Source organism: Vipera ursinii (assembly GCF_947247035.1).
Source record: "Vipera ursinii genome assembly, chromosome: 2".
In the NCBI taxonomy this organism is placed as follows: domain Eukaryota; kingdom Metazoa; phylum Chordata; class Lepidosauria; order Squamata; family Viperidae; genus Vipera; species Vipera ursinii.
In genome coordinates this window covers 53130885-53145821 of record NC_139513.1, presented here as the reverse complement: position 1 = coordinate 53145821, position 14937 = coordinate 53130885, and the positions used below count along the sequence as shown (strand labels likewise).

General features: G+C 42.8%; 1 protein-coding gene across 1 annotated transcript in view; it reads left to right on the top strand.

The window, feature by feature from the left end:
* Positions 1 to 14937, top strand: part of PLXNA1 (plexin A1) — a 425046-nt gene that overhangs the window by 390727 nt on the left and 19382 nt on the right. The window contains exons 24-26 of the mRNA XM_083351698.1: positions 5385 to 5531; positions 10124 to 10283; positions 13975 to 14078. Coding sequence (XP_083207824.1) covers positions 5385 to 5531; positions 10124 to 10283; positions 13975 to 14078 — 411 coding nt within the window. The remainder of the gene's footprint in view (positions 1 to 5384; positions 5532 to 10123; positions 10284 to 13974; positions 14079 to 14937) is intronic.

The window sequence follows — 14937 nt, the reverse complement described above, 5'->3', positions numbered from 1 at the left end:
CAGAACAGCAGTGCCAAACAAGGCTTTCTAAGAAGCTCTCTGACTGTTGATGATGATGATGATGATATAAGGGACCTTGGAGGTCATCTAGTCCAGCCCCCTGCTCAGGCAGGAAACCCTATACCATTTCGGACAAATGGTTGTCCAGTCTCTTCTTAAAAACTTCCAGTGTCGGAGCATTCAATGCTTCTAGAGGCAGGTTGTTCCACTTGTTAATTGTTCTAACTGTCAGGAAGTTTCTCCTTAGTTCCAGGTTGCTTCTTTCCTTGATTAGTTTCTTGTCCTGCCTTCAGGTGCTGTGGAGAATAGTTTGACTCCCTCTTCTTTGTGGCAACCCCTGAGGTATTGGAACACTGCTATCATGTCCCCCCTCATCCTTCTCTTCATTAAACTAGACGTACCCAATTCCAGCAGCCGTTCCTTACATGTTTTAGCCTCCAGTTCCCTAATCATCTTTGCTGCTTTTCTTTTAATACAGATGCCACAGGGTGAATTTGTATTTATACTCTTGCTGGCTGTTCTGTCATCAAATGGGAAAAATATTCCCAAAGGTATCTCTGTAGGTCACATGGGATTATACAGTCCCTTGTGACCACTACAGTATATAATAACATGTCCAGTCCTGTGACACAGAGAAAAGGTAGCTTGCCAAAATAATACATTGATTCAATCCCACTGAGAGATGAGAAAGACATACTTTTCCTCTCTCCCCCTTTTCCCATTTAGCTGTCTGCTGCAGAAAAGGTGGGAATAGCCAGCTTCCAGAAATCTGCAAGTCTTGGGACTGGTGATTTCCTTGAGACCTCTAGCACCATTTATCAGCATCCTAATGAGCCATCCTAGGGAACAGGAAAGCGAAACAGATAAAGAGGAGCATTGAAAAATGCACAGTATTAGGTGCCTGATGAGCTAAATCTCATCAATAAGACACTGTCTGAGTATTAGCTATACTGCCTCAGGCCTCTGCATATGCACAGGCATTGACATGCCAAGCTCATACATCCCAACGCTTTCTATAATTTCAGTTAATTCTTTAACTCTCCAACGTGGCGCTCTCCACTTATATTGGATTACAACTCACAGAGGTCCCAGCAAACATAGCTATTAATTATGCTGCTGAAGGACACTAGGTCGGCAGGTGGCAGTTCCATAAAAAAATACACTTACCGTATTTGGGGTAGGAATCATCAGCATTGCATAGACATCATTATAAACACAATAGCAAGCTGTCCATAGGATTTTTCATTGTTTTATTTTAGCCTTTGGTTCCTTTTCTAGATGAGCTGAGCTTGAAACTCTGAGCTCATTTTAAAACATTTCTCCTATATTGGCTGGAAGGGCATTCCTAACCATTTGACTTAAAAGAATGTTTAGGTCTGTGTCCTTAAAAGATTGAGCAGCAATTTTTTATGACCCTAGGAAGGGGAAAGTGGTGTATACCTGAACACAGAGTTGAGCGGTGGTCTCTGTGACAGGTATTGGGCGCTATCTCCCTCTTCAGTTATAAAGTGTTATTTCTAATGTTGCTGATCAGCACTTAATCCCTGCTGCTCAGAAAAGGGAGAAAGGTTTGAGGTGGTTATAAAACATAGCTGCTTGCCTAAAGATGTCAGGGTATTTTTCCCTCCTTTTTAACGAAACGATGGTGGTGAATGTGTGTGTGAAGAAGAAAGAGGGATTTAGAGCTCTAAGCAGCCTGAAGCAGAATTTAGAATTTAAATGGAGGGAAACTCAGTGAATTGCGCTTTAGTGGGCTCCCTTTGGTTTGGTTTATGTTCCTATCGTGCTTTGCTAGAGGAATGGACTAATTTATTTATTATTTTAGTTTGTTTGTGAAATATACCTAGTTTTTCAAACAGGGCTTTCCCAAGGCTGCCTGTGGTTAGCTATCCCCAAAATGATTATAAAAACCAGTGTCTAAAATAACCTAATTGGTACCCTGGAAACTACAGCAGGCACTGAAGCTACTGACAGTTCTGCATAGTTGAACTTAAAACATTAATCTTTGGAACAGAAAGCCATGACTAGTTTTGTCATTCATGAAGGCCTCCAGGGAAGTTTGATACGGACAGGCTTAGTGAGGTATGCAATACATTCTGGTAACTATCCTGTTTAGTCTGTATATCTTTCATTAGAACAGACAAAGCAATTCTGTGTGGGTTTTTTTTTTTTTGATGTTGGAAAACTAATCAAAATAGCCAAATGCCAAAATGGGTTATCTGGAGTCAGTGTGTGATAGCTATCCATGAATAACAAAGAGCTGCCTAATACATTATTTGGCATAAAATTGAATTGCTGAGCTTAACATTAGCTCTTTCTAAGTGAATGCAATGGTCTGGTTTTATATAGCTTAACCCCTGTTAGTTTGAAACTCCACTCTGCTCTTTAGTAAAGCTGTGTCAAATTCTTCCACTTCTCACTGAAACAAATACTGAATCTACTAATTCTTTAAAAAAAAAGTTCTTCCACTGTTGCTTGATGAAGGTACATATCCAAGTACAGCTGAGAATCAAAAAGCCCAAGATCATTTAGTAAATATAAAGTAATTAACAGGTTAATCCAGAGCTTTAAGAACTGCAGAAGTTTTATTTTTATTGTCCACTGCATGATACATACATAATATCTCTCACACCTCTCTAGAATAAGTATGGTAAATGGGTTAGTCCTCAGAGGTGCTTTTGAACAAGCAATCCTGTTCTTATGAGCACTTTAAACAGCCCTGATGAAAAGGCAGGCACAGCAGCCCCAAAGCAATGCATGGCTTGTCAGCTGACTGCAAGTGGTAGAAAACGATATGCCAGGCGAACACAATAGACAAACGAGATGTGACTAAGGAGCCATCTTCAATTTATCCTCTGCCTGTGTTGCATCTTTTTGCAGCTGAGCAGTTTGCAGAGACCTTTTATGAGCAATCAAAAACTGCCCGGGAAGAAACTTATATTTTTGGCTTCACCTGAAAGGAGAGAGAGAAGGACTAAAACGGGAGCACTTTTCTAGGATGGATCATAATTGCCATGTGTGCTTGTTAACGTACGGTCATCATTTGGCTTGTGCATTACGAGGAGACAAGACAGTTATTAATAAACAGCACAGCACCCACATTTTTTTCCCCAAGCAGACTTAATGAAGCCAAGTTTGCAAATGAAACATAATTTCAAAGACAGGCGTGTTGTCGGAAGGTCTAGGGATGATGTATGCCTGTTCCTGCTCGTTAGCAGCTGTCTCTTTAATTACTGCAGATGCTAACGAGATGCTAACAGCATATGGTGACAGAGAGAGCGGGCTCACTTTGCACCAAAGTAGAATTTATTGTGCTGGTGGCCACCGGGATAAGAGGAGACTCCATAGATGTAATGTAGAATTTTGTCCCTGGGTTCCTAACATGTCATAATTTGGAGCTGTTCAAAGTAATGAAATATTTTGGGAATTAACTACGTAGCAGCGTTATAGATCGGATCTATAATAATCTATAAATGTTGGAGACCATGTCTCTCTTCCCAGATGGCAATTTTGGAGTAGTACCTTTCCTCCTTTGAATAATTTTTCTACCTCTTAGCCTAACTTTCATCTCTTCATTGCTACTCTTTCTCTCATAAACAATCCAGCCTCTTGTCAAATATCTCTTATTGCATAATACTGCACCCTTCAACGTTTCTATTTTTTCCTTTCATCTAAGCACTGTGACCTAGCACATTTCCTTTAACTGAAATCCAAATAAAAAGCAGGACTTAGATAAGGTTGCCTCTTTCACAGTAGAGTAAATTGTGTTTCTTTTATCAGTGCAGGGAAGCTGACTAGTTGATTATGCATTTGCTTCTTTATATAGTAAGAACAGTAGAGGACACCTAGAGAAATGAACTAGGAAATTCTAGAGGAAACAACAGGAAGCATTTATTTCAAACCATCAGATGATTGTCTTCTTGACCTCATTACTACCAATATAGAATATAGCAGCAGGACTAAAAAACATTTTTAAGGAATAAAAGAAATTTACAGAACTTAATTAAAATACAGATTAATGTAGGATATTGGAGGGAGGAAGCTCACAGTTGTTGAGAAATTCAGAGAAGATATTGGAGCTGCACGTTTATCGCTGAGCTTCTAGCAATAAAACATTTAAGAAACAAACTAGAAGTAAATCTGCATACCTTAATTATTTGCAATTAGAGATTGCAACCCCAGTATGAAAAAATAGAGAATGATCTCATGGCATCTGTTCTTTTATTAAGGAGCAAGTTCTGGCTGCTGCAATAAATATGTTTTACTGGCAGAGGTGCCCATTGGTTTAGGATTGATTGGGCTGTTGCCATTGTCCTAACACAGTTCTTATTTCCTATACATTCCTTGTGTAATCTGTATCACTTACAATATGTGTGGTATACTACTTACACTAATACAAAAAATTCAGGGACTATTCAATCAATCTTATCTCTTTCGTTTCTTTCTTTCTCTCTTTTTTAAAAAAGCCTATAGCCTCTTCAAGAGGCTCAGAAACGAAGCTCTTAATGTGCTTTCAAAACCAGGCCAGGTTTGGGCTGCCGTCTTCAAAGCCCTAGAAATAATAGTCTCTGCCAGAAATGATGCTTCCTAGATTCTCTGAGGATTTTAGTTATAAAGTTGCCATAGAAATCATAGCCTTCAAATAATTGTGTATTGCTCTTCACTTAAATCTCTTAAAACAAAATTTCTGAAAGGGCCTACATTTGAACTTAAAATATTGAATCCCTAGCTTGGTTTGCCATTATTAAGTTACAATCCTTGTAGCTCAATGACCTTCAATGAAATTGTTGTTTATATACAAGTTTTTCACTGCCTTTTTGTAAAGTATTTCTTGGATCTCTCTTTCTCTCTCTCTCTCTCTCTCTCTCTCTCTCTCTCACACACACACACACACACACACACACAGACACACACACACAGAGAGAGAGAGAGAGAGAGAGAGAGAGAGAGAGAGAGAGAGAAAATGTCCAGTCAGGAATTGTATATTGTAAATACTGTAAAGATATTTTTTGTTTTTAAAAGTTTAGGCTAAATAAGCAGCTGTTATTTTGGATGAGCGATTAAGAAGAGAAACCTTAACAAAGCAAATGGAGCTACTTTGGGAGGCAATTCACTATTGAATTAATAATTAACAAAATCCTGACCTTGCTCAATCCCAGTCATTTCTGTGTACACACTTTTTATCCTACAGCAAGCATACTGTAAAATAATCATTTAATTGAAGCATTCAGTAATGGCTAATAAAAATCAATCTTTGATGCAGATTCTTCTAAAAGACAAGAATAGCAGCTACTATATTTTTCCTACATACATATGCAAGATATTTTGGAAATAAAGCATAATATTATATTGACTGCCCTTCTTTCTCTTCATCCATTCTTCAGGAATGTGCTGGGGAACCTCTGTTCATGTTGTATTGTGCCATCAAACAGCAGATGGAGAAGGGGCCTATAGATGCCATCACTGGAGAAGCCCGCTATTCCCTGAGTGAAGACAAGCTCATCCGGCAACAAATTGACTACAAAATGTTGGTTAGTAACAGTAGGAATTTAACTAGGATTGATTCCTAGTCCTCTTGAGTTAGCCCTTCTGGCAATACTCTGCTAGGGGGAAAAATCACTATGTAACAAGGTAGTTTTTCCTTCATCAAGACCAATAATAGAAGGAGGTAATATAGAATGAGAGGTGAGAATATTCTCCAAATTTTATTGGTATTCTCTAAACTTGATAGATTAGTCCAATGTTTCTTAAACTTTTTTTCTCTCAGGACCTCTTCCTACTCTTAAAAATTATGGAGGACCCCAAAAGACCTCCTCTTTTCAATGGATTATATTTATTGATATTTACCATATTTAAAATTAAAATTAACATGTTTACTGCTGCTAATGTGAGGTTTGATGGGATTTTAATGTTATATTATTTTTCAGCTTCTTTAGATATTGAATTATACCATCCATCCCATTGCAGTTCTATGGTTCTACATACATGGTGGGTCAGTGGTTAAGACATGGGGCTTGTCGGCTGGAAAGCCAGCAGCCCAGGTTTGAGACCCAAGCGCCATACAATGGGGTGAGCTCCTGTTCTCACCCTAGCTCCTGGGAACCAAGCAGTTGAAAGCATGCAAATGCTAGTAAATAAATAGGTGCCACTCTGGTGGGAAAGGGAACAGCACTCTACAATATCATGCTGGCCACATGACTGGAGAAACATCTTCAGTCAACGCTGGCTTAATGGCCTTAAAATGGAGATGAGCACCATCCCCATAGTCGGCAACACTTTAAGAAACATTGGATTAGTCCACAGGTCAGCAACCTGCGGCTCCGGAGCCGCATGCAGCTCTTTCAGCCGTCCCCTGCTGCTCCCAGTCCTCCTCCATGTGCAGTCCCAGAAAAAAAAAAGTGGGACTCAAAAAGTTCAACCAATCAATTCAAACTTCTCACGGGGAAAAAAAACTCACGAAGTTTGAATTGATTGGTTGAACTTCTTTGGTTTGTGGGACTGCCCACAAACCTCTTTTCTTCAGCAGAGGACTGTTGGAAGGGTGAGTGGGCCCTTTTTCTGTCTGCTGCACCTTCCTCAGGCTGCCGTCTCACCCGACTCTCTTCCCACCCCACTCTTTTGCAGCAGGGCCATTCAGCCGTTTTTCCATCTGCTGTGCCTTCCTCGGGCTCCCCTCCTTCGAACACACCGCTGCCGTCTCGCCCGACTCTCTTCCCACCCCACTGTTTCGCAGCAGAGCCATCCGACCCTTTTTCCATCTGCTGCGCCTTCCTCGGGCTCCTCTCCTCTGAACACACCGCTGCCATCTCGCCTGACTCTCTCCTGTCCTCACTGGGCGAAACAGTGGAGGAGGGCAGCCCGAGGAAGGCGCAGCAGATGGAAAAATGGCCGAACAGCCCTGTTGCCAAAGAGTGGGGTGGGAAGAGAGTCGGGTGAGACGGCAGCGGTGTGTTCGGAGGAGGGGAGCCTGAGGAAGGTGCAGTAGAGGGGAAAAGGGCCAAATGGTCCTGCTGCGAAAGAGTGGGGTGGGGAGAGAGTCAGGCAAGACAGCAGTGGTGTGTTCGGAGGAGGGGAGCCGAAGGCAGCAGCTCCACCAGCCTCTGCCGCCCCCTTCCACTTCCTTCAGGCCAGGCAGCGGAGAGAAGAGGAATGCGTAGGCTGTGGAGCTGCTGCCTTCGCCTCCTCTTCCTTCGTGCCAGGCAGTCGAGAGAAGAGGGAGGCGGAGGCTGATGGAGCTGCTGCCTTCGCCTCCTGTTCCTTCAGGCCAGGCAGCAGAGAGAAGAGGCTGGCGGAGCTACTGCCTTCGCCTTCTCTTCCTTTGGGCCAGGCAGCGGAGAGAAGAGGGAGGCAGAGGCTGGCAGAGCTGCTGCCTTCACCTCCTCTTCCTTCAGGCCAGGCAGCGGAGAGAAGAGGCTGGCGGAGCTACTGCCTTCGCCTCCTCTTCCTTCAGGCCAGGCAGTGGAGAGAAGAGGCTGGTGGAGCTGCTGCCTTCGCCTCCTCTTCCTTCGGGCCAGGCAGTGGAGAGAAGAGGCTGGTGGAGCTGCTGCCTTCGCCTCCTCTTCCTTCGGGCCAGGCAGTGGAGAGAAGAGGTTGGAGGAGCTGCTGCCTTCGCCTCCCTTCGGGCCAGGCAGTGGAGAGAAGAGGGAGTCGGAGGCTGATGGAGCTGCTGCCTTCACCTCCTCTTCCTTCGGGCCAGGCAGTGGAGAGAAGAGGCTGGTGGAGCTGCTGCCTTTGCCTCCTCTTCATTCGGACCAGGCAGTGGAGAGAAGAGGCTGGTGGAGCTGCTGCCTTTGCCTCCTCTTCCTTCGGGCCAGGCAGTGGAGAGAAGAGGCTGGTGGAGCTGCTGCCTTCGCCTCCCTTCGGGCCAGGCAGTGGAGAGAAGAGGGAGTCGGAGGCTGATGGAGCTGCTGCCTTCACCTCCTCTTCCTTCGGGCCAGGCAGTGGAGAGAAGAGGCTGGTGGAGCTGCTGCCTTTGCCTCCTCTTCCTTCGGGCCAGGCAGTGGAGAGAAGAGGCTGGTGGAGCTGCTGCCTTCGCCTCCTCTTCCTTCGGGCCAGGCAGTGGAGAGAAGAGGGAGTCGGAGGCTGATGGAGCTGCTGCCTTTGCCTCCTCTTCCTTCAGACCAGGCAGTGGAGAGAAGAGGCTGGTGGAGCTGCTGCCTTCACCTCCTCTTCCTTCGGGCCAGGCAGTGGAGAGAAGAGGCTGGTGGAGCTGCTGCCTTCGCCTTCTCTTCCTTCGGGCCAGGCAGTGGAGAGAAGAGGGAGTCGGAGGCTGGTGGAGCTGCTGCCTTTGCCTCCTCTTCCTTCGGGCCAGGCAGTGGAGAGAAGAGGCTGGTGGAGCTGCTGCCTTTGCCTCCTCTTCCTTTGGGCCAGGCAGTGGAGAGAAGAGGCTGGTGGAGCTGCTGCCTTCGCCTCCTCTTCCTTCAGACCAGGCAGTGGAGAGAAGAGGCTGGTGGAGCTGCTGCCTTTGCCTCCTCTTCCTTCGGGCCAGGCAGTGGAGAGAAGAGGCTGGTGGAGCTGCTGCCTTCGCCTCCTCTTCCTTCGGGCCAGGCAGTGGAGAGAAGAGGGAGTCGGAGGCTGATGGAGCTGCTGCCTTTGCCTCCTCTTCCTTCGGGCCAGGCAGTGGAGAGAAGAGGCTGGTGGAGCTGCTGCCTTTGCCTCCTCTTCCTTTGGGCCAAAGACAGCGAGCGCAGCGGCTATCACACTGGGCCTGGAGCACCTCCAGCTTCTCTCAGCAAGCGCACTAAGCCAACAGCAGCAGCCACTGCCGGAGTGATTGCTCGGCCCTTGGGGTCCACTGCTGCCATGGGGGCTGGCCCAGGAATTTGTTTCTGCGGGGGAGGAGGAGGCTGATGGAGATGCAGCAGATCTCCAGCATCTCTCTCACCGCCGCCTCCACCGCTACTATCTTTGGTTTCCGCTACGGCTGAACCTGGGCAGCCTCCTCCACCCCCAGCAGTGGCATCCGGGGATTCTCCGGTTTCATCAGAACCAAGCAGCAAGTGGAAAAGTTAGCAGTAGCAGCACTACTGGGAGTGGTTTCAGTCGTCCCCTTCATTGCCAAGCATCCACATGGAAGTCAATGGAGGCGCCACAGCTGGCCTTTCGAGTGAATGAGAGCGAGAGAGAAGCATTTCCGAGTAAAGTGTGAATGAATAAGAGAGCGAGAAGAGAAGCTTTTGCAAAAAAAAGTGAGTGAATGACAGCGGAGGGGGCAGGACGGGTGCATTTCTCGCCTTAGGCTCCACTCTTCAGTCAAACCCTGTTCTGCGCATGCATGCATACACGTACATGCGCACACAGATTTTGCGGCTCCCAGTTTTTCCTTTTGTGAGGGAACCAGTTCCGAGTGGCTCTTTCACTGTTTCAGGTTGCTGACCCCTGGATTAGTCCATAGTACTAAAGATATAGTCTGAATCCTTGGAAGAAAAAAATGTCTTTAAAATAGACACACAGCATTCTTTTAAAACTTAGCGGAGTATAAATATGTGTTCTTTTCTAATATCAATATTAATTCTCTTCCTAACTCTAAAGAAAAAACCTCTTCCTTTGTGCCACCTATAAGAAGCATACTCTTTCCTTCTCCAGGAATATGAACCATGGCAAATAGAGATGCTAGGTTTAAATAGCATTTTCATCATTCCTAGCTAGATATAGAAGTGTAGACACCTGCCTTTTATTAAGTCGGGTCATTGGCCCATGTATTCTAGTTGACTCATTACTTCAGGCTTTTAAACTGGAGATTCTCCTATTCAGAGATGCTTAAAGTTGGACTTTGAACCTTCTGCTGCAACCAGGTGATCTATCTGAGCTATCATTCTCCCTATTATTTTCAAATGAGAACAAGCTTCTCTCTCAGATTTCCTTCCTAATTAAGAGTGGAGTGATGCATGCGTTTCAAGACAGCTTAATGACAGCCCTTCCTGTCATCCATTTCATCTGAGGAAAGCTATAATGTTATGCAGAGCATTCTTATACACAAATATATTTATATTTATTTTATTTTTGAAATTTGCATGGTTGCCCGACAAAGCCAAGTTTTCATATTATGAAAAACATTTAAAATTAAGCAATCATTGAAAAGAAAGAAAGCAGATAAGCTTTTTTATTCTTTCCTTTTATATAGACACTAAACTGTGTGAACCCTGAGAATGAAAACGCTCCTGAAATTCCAGTCAAGGTCCTAAATTGTGATACTATCACACAAGTGAAGGAAAAGTTGTTGGATGCTGTCTACAAAGGAGTACCATATTCCCAAAGACCCAAAGCAGGAGACATGGATTTGGGTGAGCAATGGTTTCTTCTGTGGTTAGGATAAACAGTGGATTTGTATGATCATGACATTAGGGCTATAAAACTCCAATAGAAAAGATGCTTCAAAACAATTCTTTTTATTTCATTAAAGAAGCTGCATGCTTTTCCAGGCTCGTGTAGCTGCTTCAGAAGCTATCTTATCTTTGTCCACATGGATGTATGTGTAGCCATTTTACTTCCTTTTTCCTACAGTTGTCTTCACACATGACCTTCTATACTTGTTGATAGGTACCTCCATGCATGTTCTAAGGGAACATTTTAAAACTATCAAACATGATGGCAATTTCAAACTAATAACTCAGATGAAAAGGCAGAGGCTGAAAAGAGACAGCGTTGGTTATTTATTTGTTTGTTTGTTTGATGGTATTTTGATAAATGGATCTTCTCTGTAATAGGAAGAATAGGCAAGTAGGCAAGAGCTGCAAATTGGTATGATTTTCTAGAAGATCATTTCTTTATTCATTTTTCCATCCATCCAATTTCTAGGCTGCCCCAAAAATGATTCTGGGCAGCTTCACACAGAAAAATTGAAAAAGCAATTTTTATATAAAAATTAGAGTGAACAATGAACAAACAATCAAAGTTCCTGGAGCACTGGGGAACTACCAGAGGACTGGAAGAGAGCTGATGTAGTTCCCATCTTCAAAAAAGGGAAAAAAATAGATCCAGGAAACTACAGACCTATCAGCCTGACCTCAATACCTGGGAAGATTCTGGAAAAGATAATCAAACAACAAATCAGCAAACACCTTGATGCAAACAAAGTCATCACTAAAAGTCAACATGGGTTTGTCAAAAACAGATCGTTCCAGACAAATCTTATTGCATTCTTTGACCAAGTGACAAAATTAGTGGACCAGGGGAATGCTGTAGATATCATTTACTTGGACTTCAGTAAGGCATTTGACAAAGTAGACCACAACCTACTACTTGATAAGATAGAAAAATGTGGGTTAGATAGCATCACCACCAGATGGATTCATAGCTGGCTGACAGGCCGTACTCTGCGTGTGGTCCTCAATGGAACTGCATCTACATGGAAGGAAGTATGTGGTGGGGTGCCCCAGGGCTCTGTTCTGGGCCCAGTGCTCTTCAACATCTTCATCAACGATTTGGATGAGGGAATAGATGGGGAACTCATAAAATTTACAGACGACACCAATCTGGCAGGAATAGCCAATACTCCTGAAGATAGGCTTAAGATATAAGAGGATCTGGACAGACTCGAACACTGGGTGCTATCTAACAAATTGAAATTCAATGGTGAAAAAAGTAAGGTTCTACATTTAGGCAGGAAAATCAAATGCATAGGTACAGTATAGGTGATACCTTGCTCAATAATAGTAACTGTGAGAGAGATCTCGGAGTCCTAGTGGACAATCACTTATGAGCCAGCAGTGTGCTGCAGCTGCCAAAAAAGCCAACACAGTGCTAGGCTGCATTAACAGAGGGATAGAATCAAGATCACGTGATGTACTAATACCACTTTACAATGCCTTGGTAAGGCCACACCTGGAATACTGCATCCAGTTTTGGTCACCACAATGTAAAAAAGATGTCGAGACTCTAGAAAGAGTACAGAGAAGAGCAACAAAGATGATTGGGGGACTGGAGGCTAAAACATATAGGGAACGGTTGCTGGAATTGGGTATGTGTAGTTTAACGAAGAGAAGGGTGAGGGGTGACATGATAGCAGTGTTCCAATATCTCAGGGGCTGCCCCAAAGAAGAGGGAGTCAAGCTATTCTCCAAAGCACCTGAAAGCAGGACAAGAAGCAATGGATGGAAACTAGTCAAGGGGAGAAGTTACCTAGAACTAAGGAGAAACTTCCTGACAGTTAGAACAATTAACCAGTGGAACAACCTGCCTCCAGAAGTGGTGAATGCTCCAACACTGGAAGTTTTCAAGAAGAGACTGGACAGCCATTTGTCTGAAATGGTATAGGGTTTCCTGCCTGAGCAGGGGGTTGGACTAGATGACCTCCAAGTCCCTTCCAACTACTACTACTACTACTACTACTACTAATTATTATTATTATTATTATTATTATTATTATTATTATTATTATTATTATTATTATTATTATTATTATTATTATTATCCCCGCTGTCACCCTCAATCTGGAGGGTCCTATACCAAGCTCTGAAGAATGAGTAATGTTTTGGGGGCTTTCTTGAAGGCGAGTAGAATGGGGGGGAGCAAATTGTGAAAAGGATGCTGTTCCAGAAGGCAAATGTTGCACCAGAGAAGGATTTACTTCCCAAACTACTGAATCATCTCCAAGAAGAGTACTGCAGGAAAAGGGTCACCATTAATCAGAACAAAGTGGAACATTCTGGAATTCTCTAGAAAAGTCTCTTTCCATTTTGCACATCCTTAGTATTTTCTTAGCAAACTTTGAATAGAATTAAGCTGTCTAAGAATTAAGGATCAAATCTGTTAATGATAAATCACCTATAAGAAATAGATGTTCTTTTGTGTGATTCAGTCATCAGATAGAATACAAGCAATGATGATGATATCACTTTAGTCATGTTCTTAGCAGAGATAAGTAGAATAGAACAATAGTAATTTAAAATGGCTAATATATAGAAACTAGATCCATTGTATAGCAGAATTTGCAGGAAGCTTAGCCAAACTTGGTAAACTTGTTTGGTACCTTGATTGCAACAATAAATTTTGCTTTGATCTACAAGTGAAGAAACAGATTTGTCACTTAAAACTGGATCCAATAACAAAAAGGAGTCACAATTTGGGTAGAGATTCTCCTTTTTTAAATTTATCACCCCAAAGTTTTCCCCTCAGAAATGAGCCCATAATCCCACTTTTGGGGAAAAGCTAAAGACATAAAAATGGGCAAGAGGTGATTCAGTATTCCACACCTGAACAACTTTTTGCTCCAGAAATGAAGCCCTCATACTGAAAACCTTTGTGGGTCAAAACTAGGTAAAAAGAATGTGTCGCTTGAGACCGATGCTACTTGGTATGCAAGGAACGTCATTTTTCATTCTCAAAGAAAAATGTTACTATGATGTATTACTATGATTCTAGGTTAGCATTTTAAACAACTTTATGATAGTAGGAAGGAATAAGATGTAATATCTGAAAGTTGATGAGAACAGTAATCTCATATGAATAAAGTAGTGAACCAAATATTGGGGTGGGTGGGTAGCTGACATGATTTCAGTAGTTGAGATAACAATGCTTGTGGATCACTGAATATGTAAGGCTCAGAAGAATTGAAAGCAGAAGGTTGTTGATTAAGCTGGAGATATTTTTGAACATTCCCCCAAATGGGTTGTGAAGTTGAATAATTTAAGTTTTGTGGAGTGAGCAAGGGGGTTATCTTTGAGTCAGTCTTTCACTTCCATCAACCACAGTTTTCTTGGCAATCAGTTCAGAACTGATTTGCCATTGCTTTCTTCCTAGGAGTGGGAGGCCCAAGTCACCAAGGAGAAAATGGCATTAGATCCCAAACAGATTTTCCTAGCGTAATTGTTTCTAACTACAACAAGACCATAATGGGGTTTAGATGGGGTGTGGCTTTTTAAAATGGCTTGCGCCATGCCTCATTCACATGCTCTCCATGCCTTTCATTCTGTGATCTGTCCAAAGTGAGCACGATCCCCAGTGACCCCATGCCCTTCTCTTCCATCGGTGCAGAGTGGCGGCAGGGCAGGATGGCTCGGATAATTCTTCAAGATGAAGATGTCACCACAAAGATCGACAATGACTGGAAAAGGCTCAACACTCTAGCTCATTACCAGGTGTGGTTGTCCTTGGCTTTTTGCCATAGTGGTAGCAGAATAGAAGATACATATGTTTATCTTATATTTGAGAGATAGATATTGCAAACAGCTCTTGTTATTTATTTTACTATCAAATTAGTATTGGCAGGAGATAATAGGATGAAAGTCCTGGCTAGATTCTGTGCACATGTGATGAGTCTTAAATAATGGAGAATATACAAAGCTCAGGATTGTATTGTTATGTTTTTGCTGTCCTCTAAGTTTGCTTTTCTTCTTGCAGACATTTCATTATCAAGCTAGACAACATCAGTACACAGATGATGTTACCTAGCCTGGTAATGTTTGTAGGAAGAAAAGCAAGCAAGAATACTAAATTATACATCTTGGAAACACATTTGTAGAGAATGAAAAGAAAGCTTCTAACTCTTAAGTTTAACAAAAGAAGCATTAAAATTATGTGCAAGATTGTTCTCTTTCTCTGTATCCTTCCCAACAAGGCCTGGAAGAATCCATATGCTCTTCTGTGTGCTTTGTCTTTGATCTGTCCACTACAAACAATTGAATAAATATGCTCTAACCAAGCAAGAATGAAATAAGAACACATTCTAGACAAAGCTGAAAAGCTTTCTATTTTTTTGGGCCAGGCAGATTTTAAAGGAGATGAAACTCAGGTTAGATCTGGGAATCCCAAGGAATGGAAAATGGTTTTTTATTGAGAAGAAAAAGAAAGCTTTCTTAGGTTTGTGTTTACATTATGAGAGAATGTGGTGTCTACCTTCTCAAATTTTCTAAGGGGCTCTGAGAATCCACCAAATAGGGAGTTAAACTTGTTATTTCAGCTACCTTCAATAGGGAGCTCAGTGTTGGTTGGAGTGAG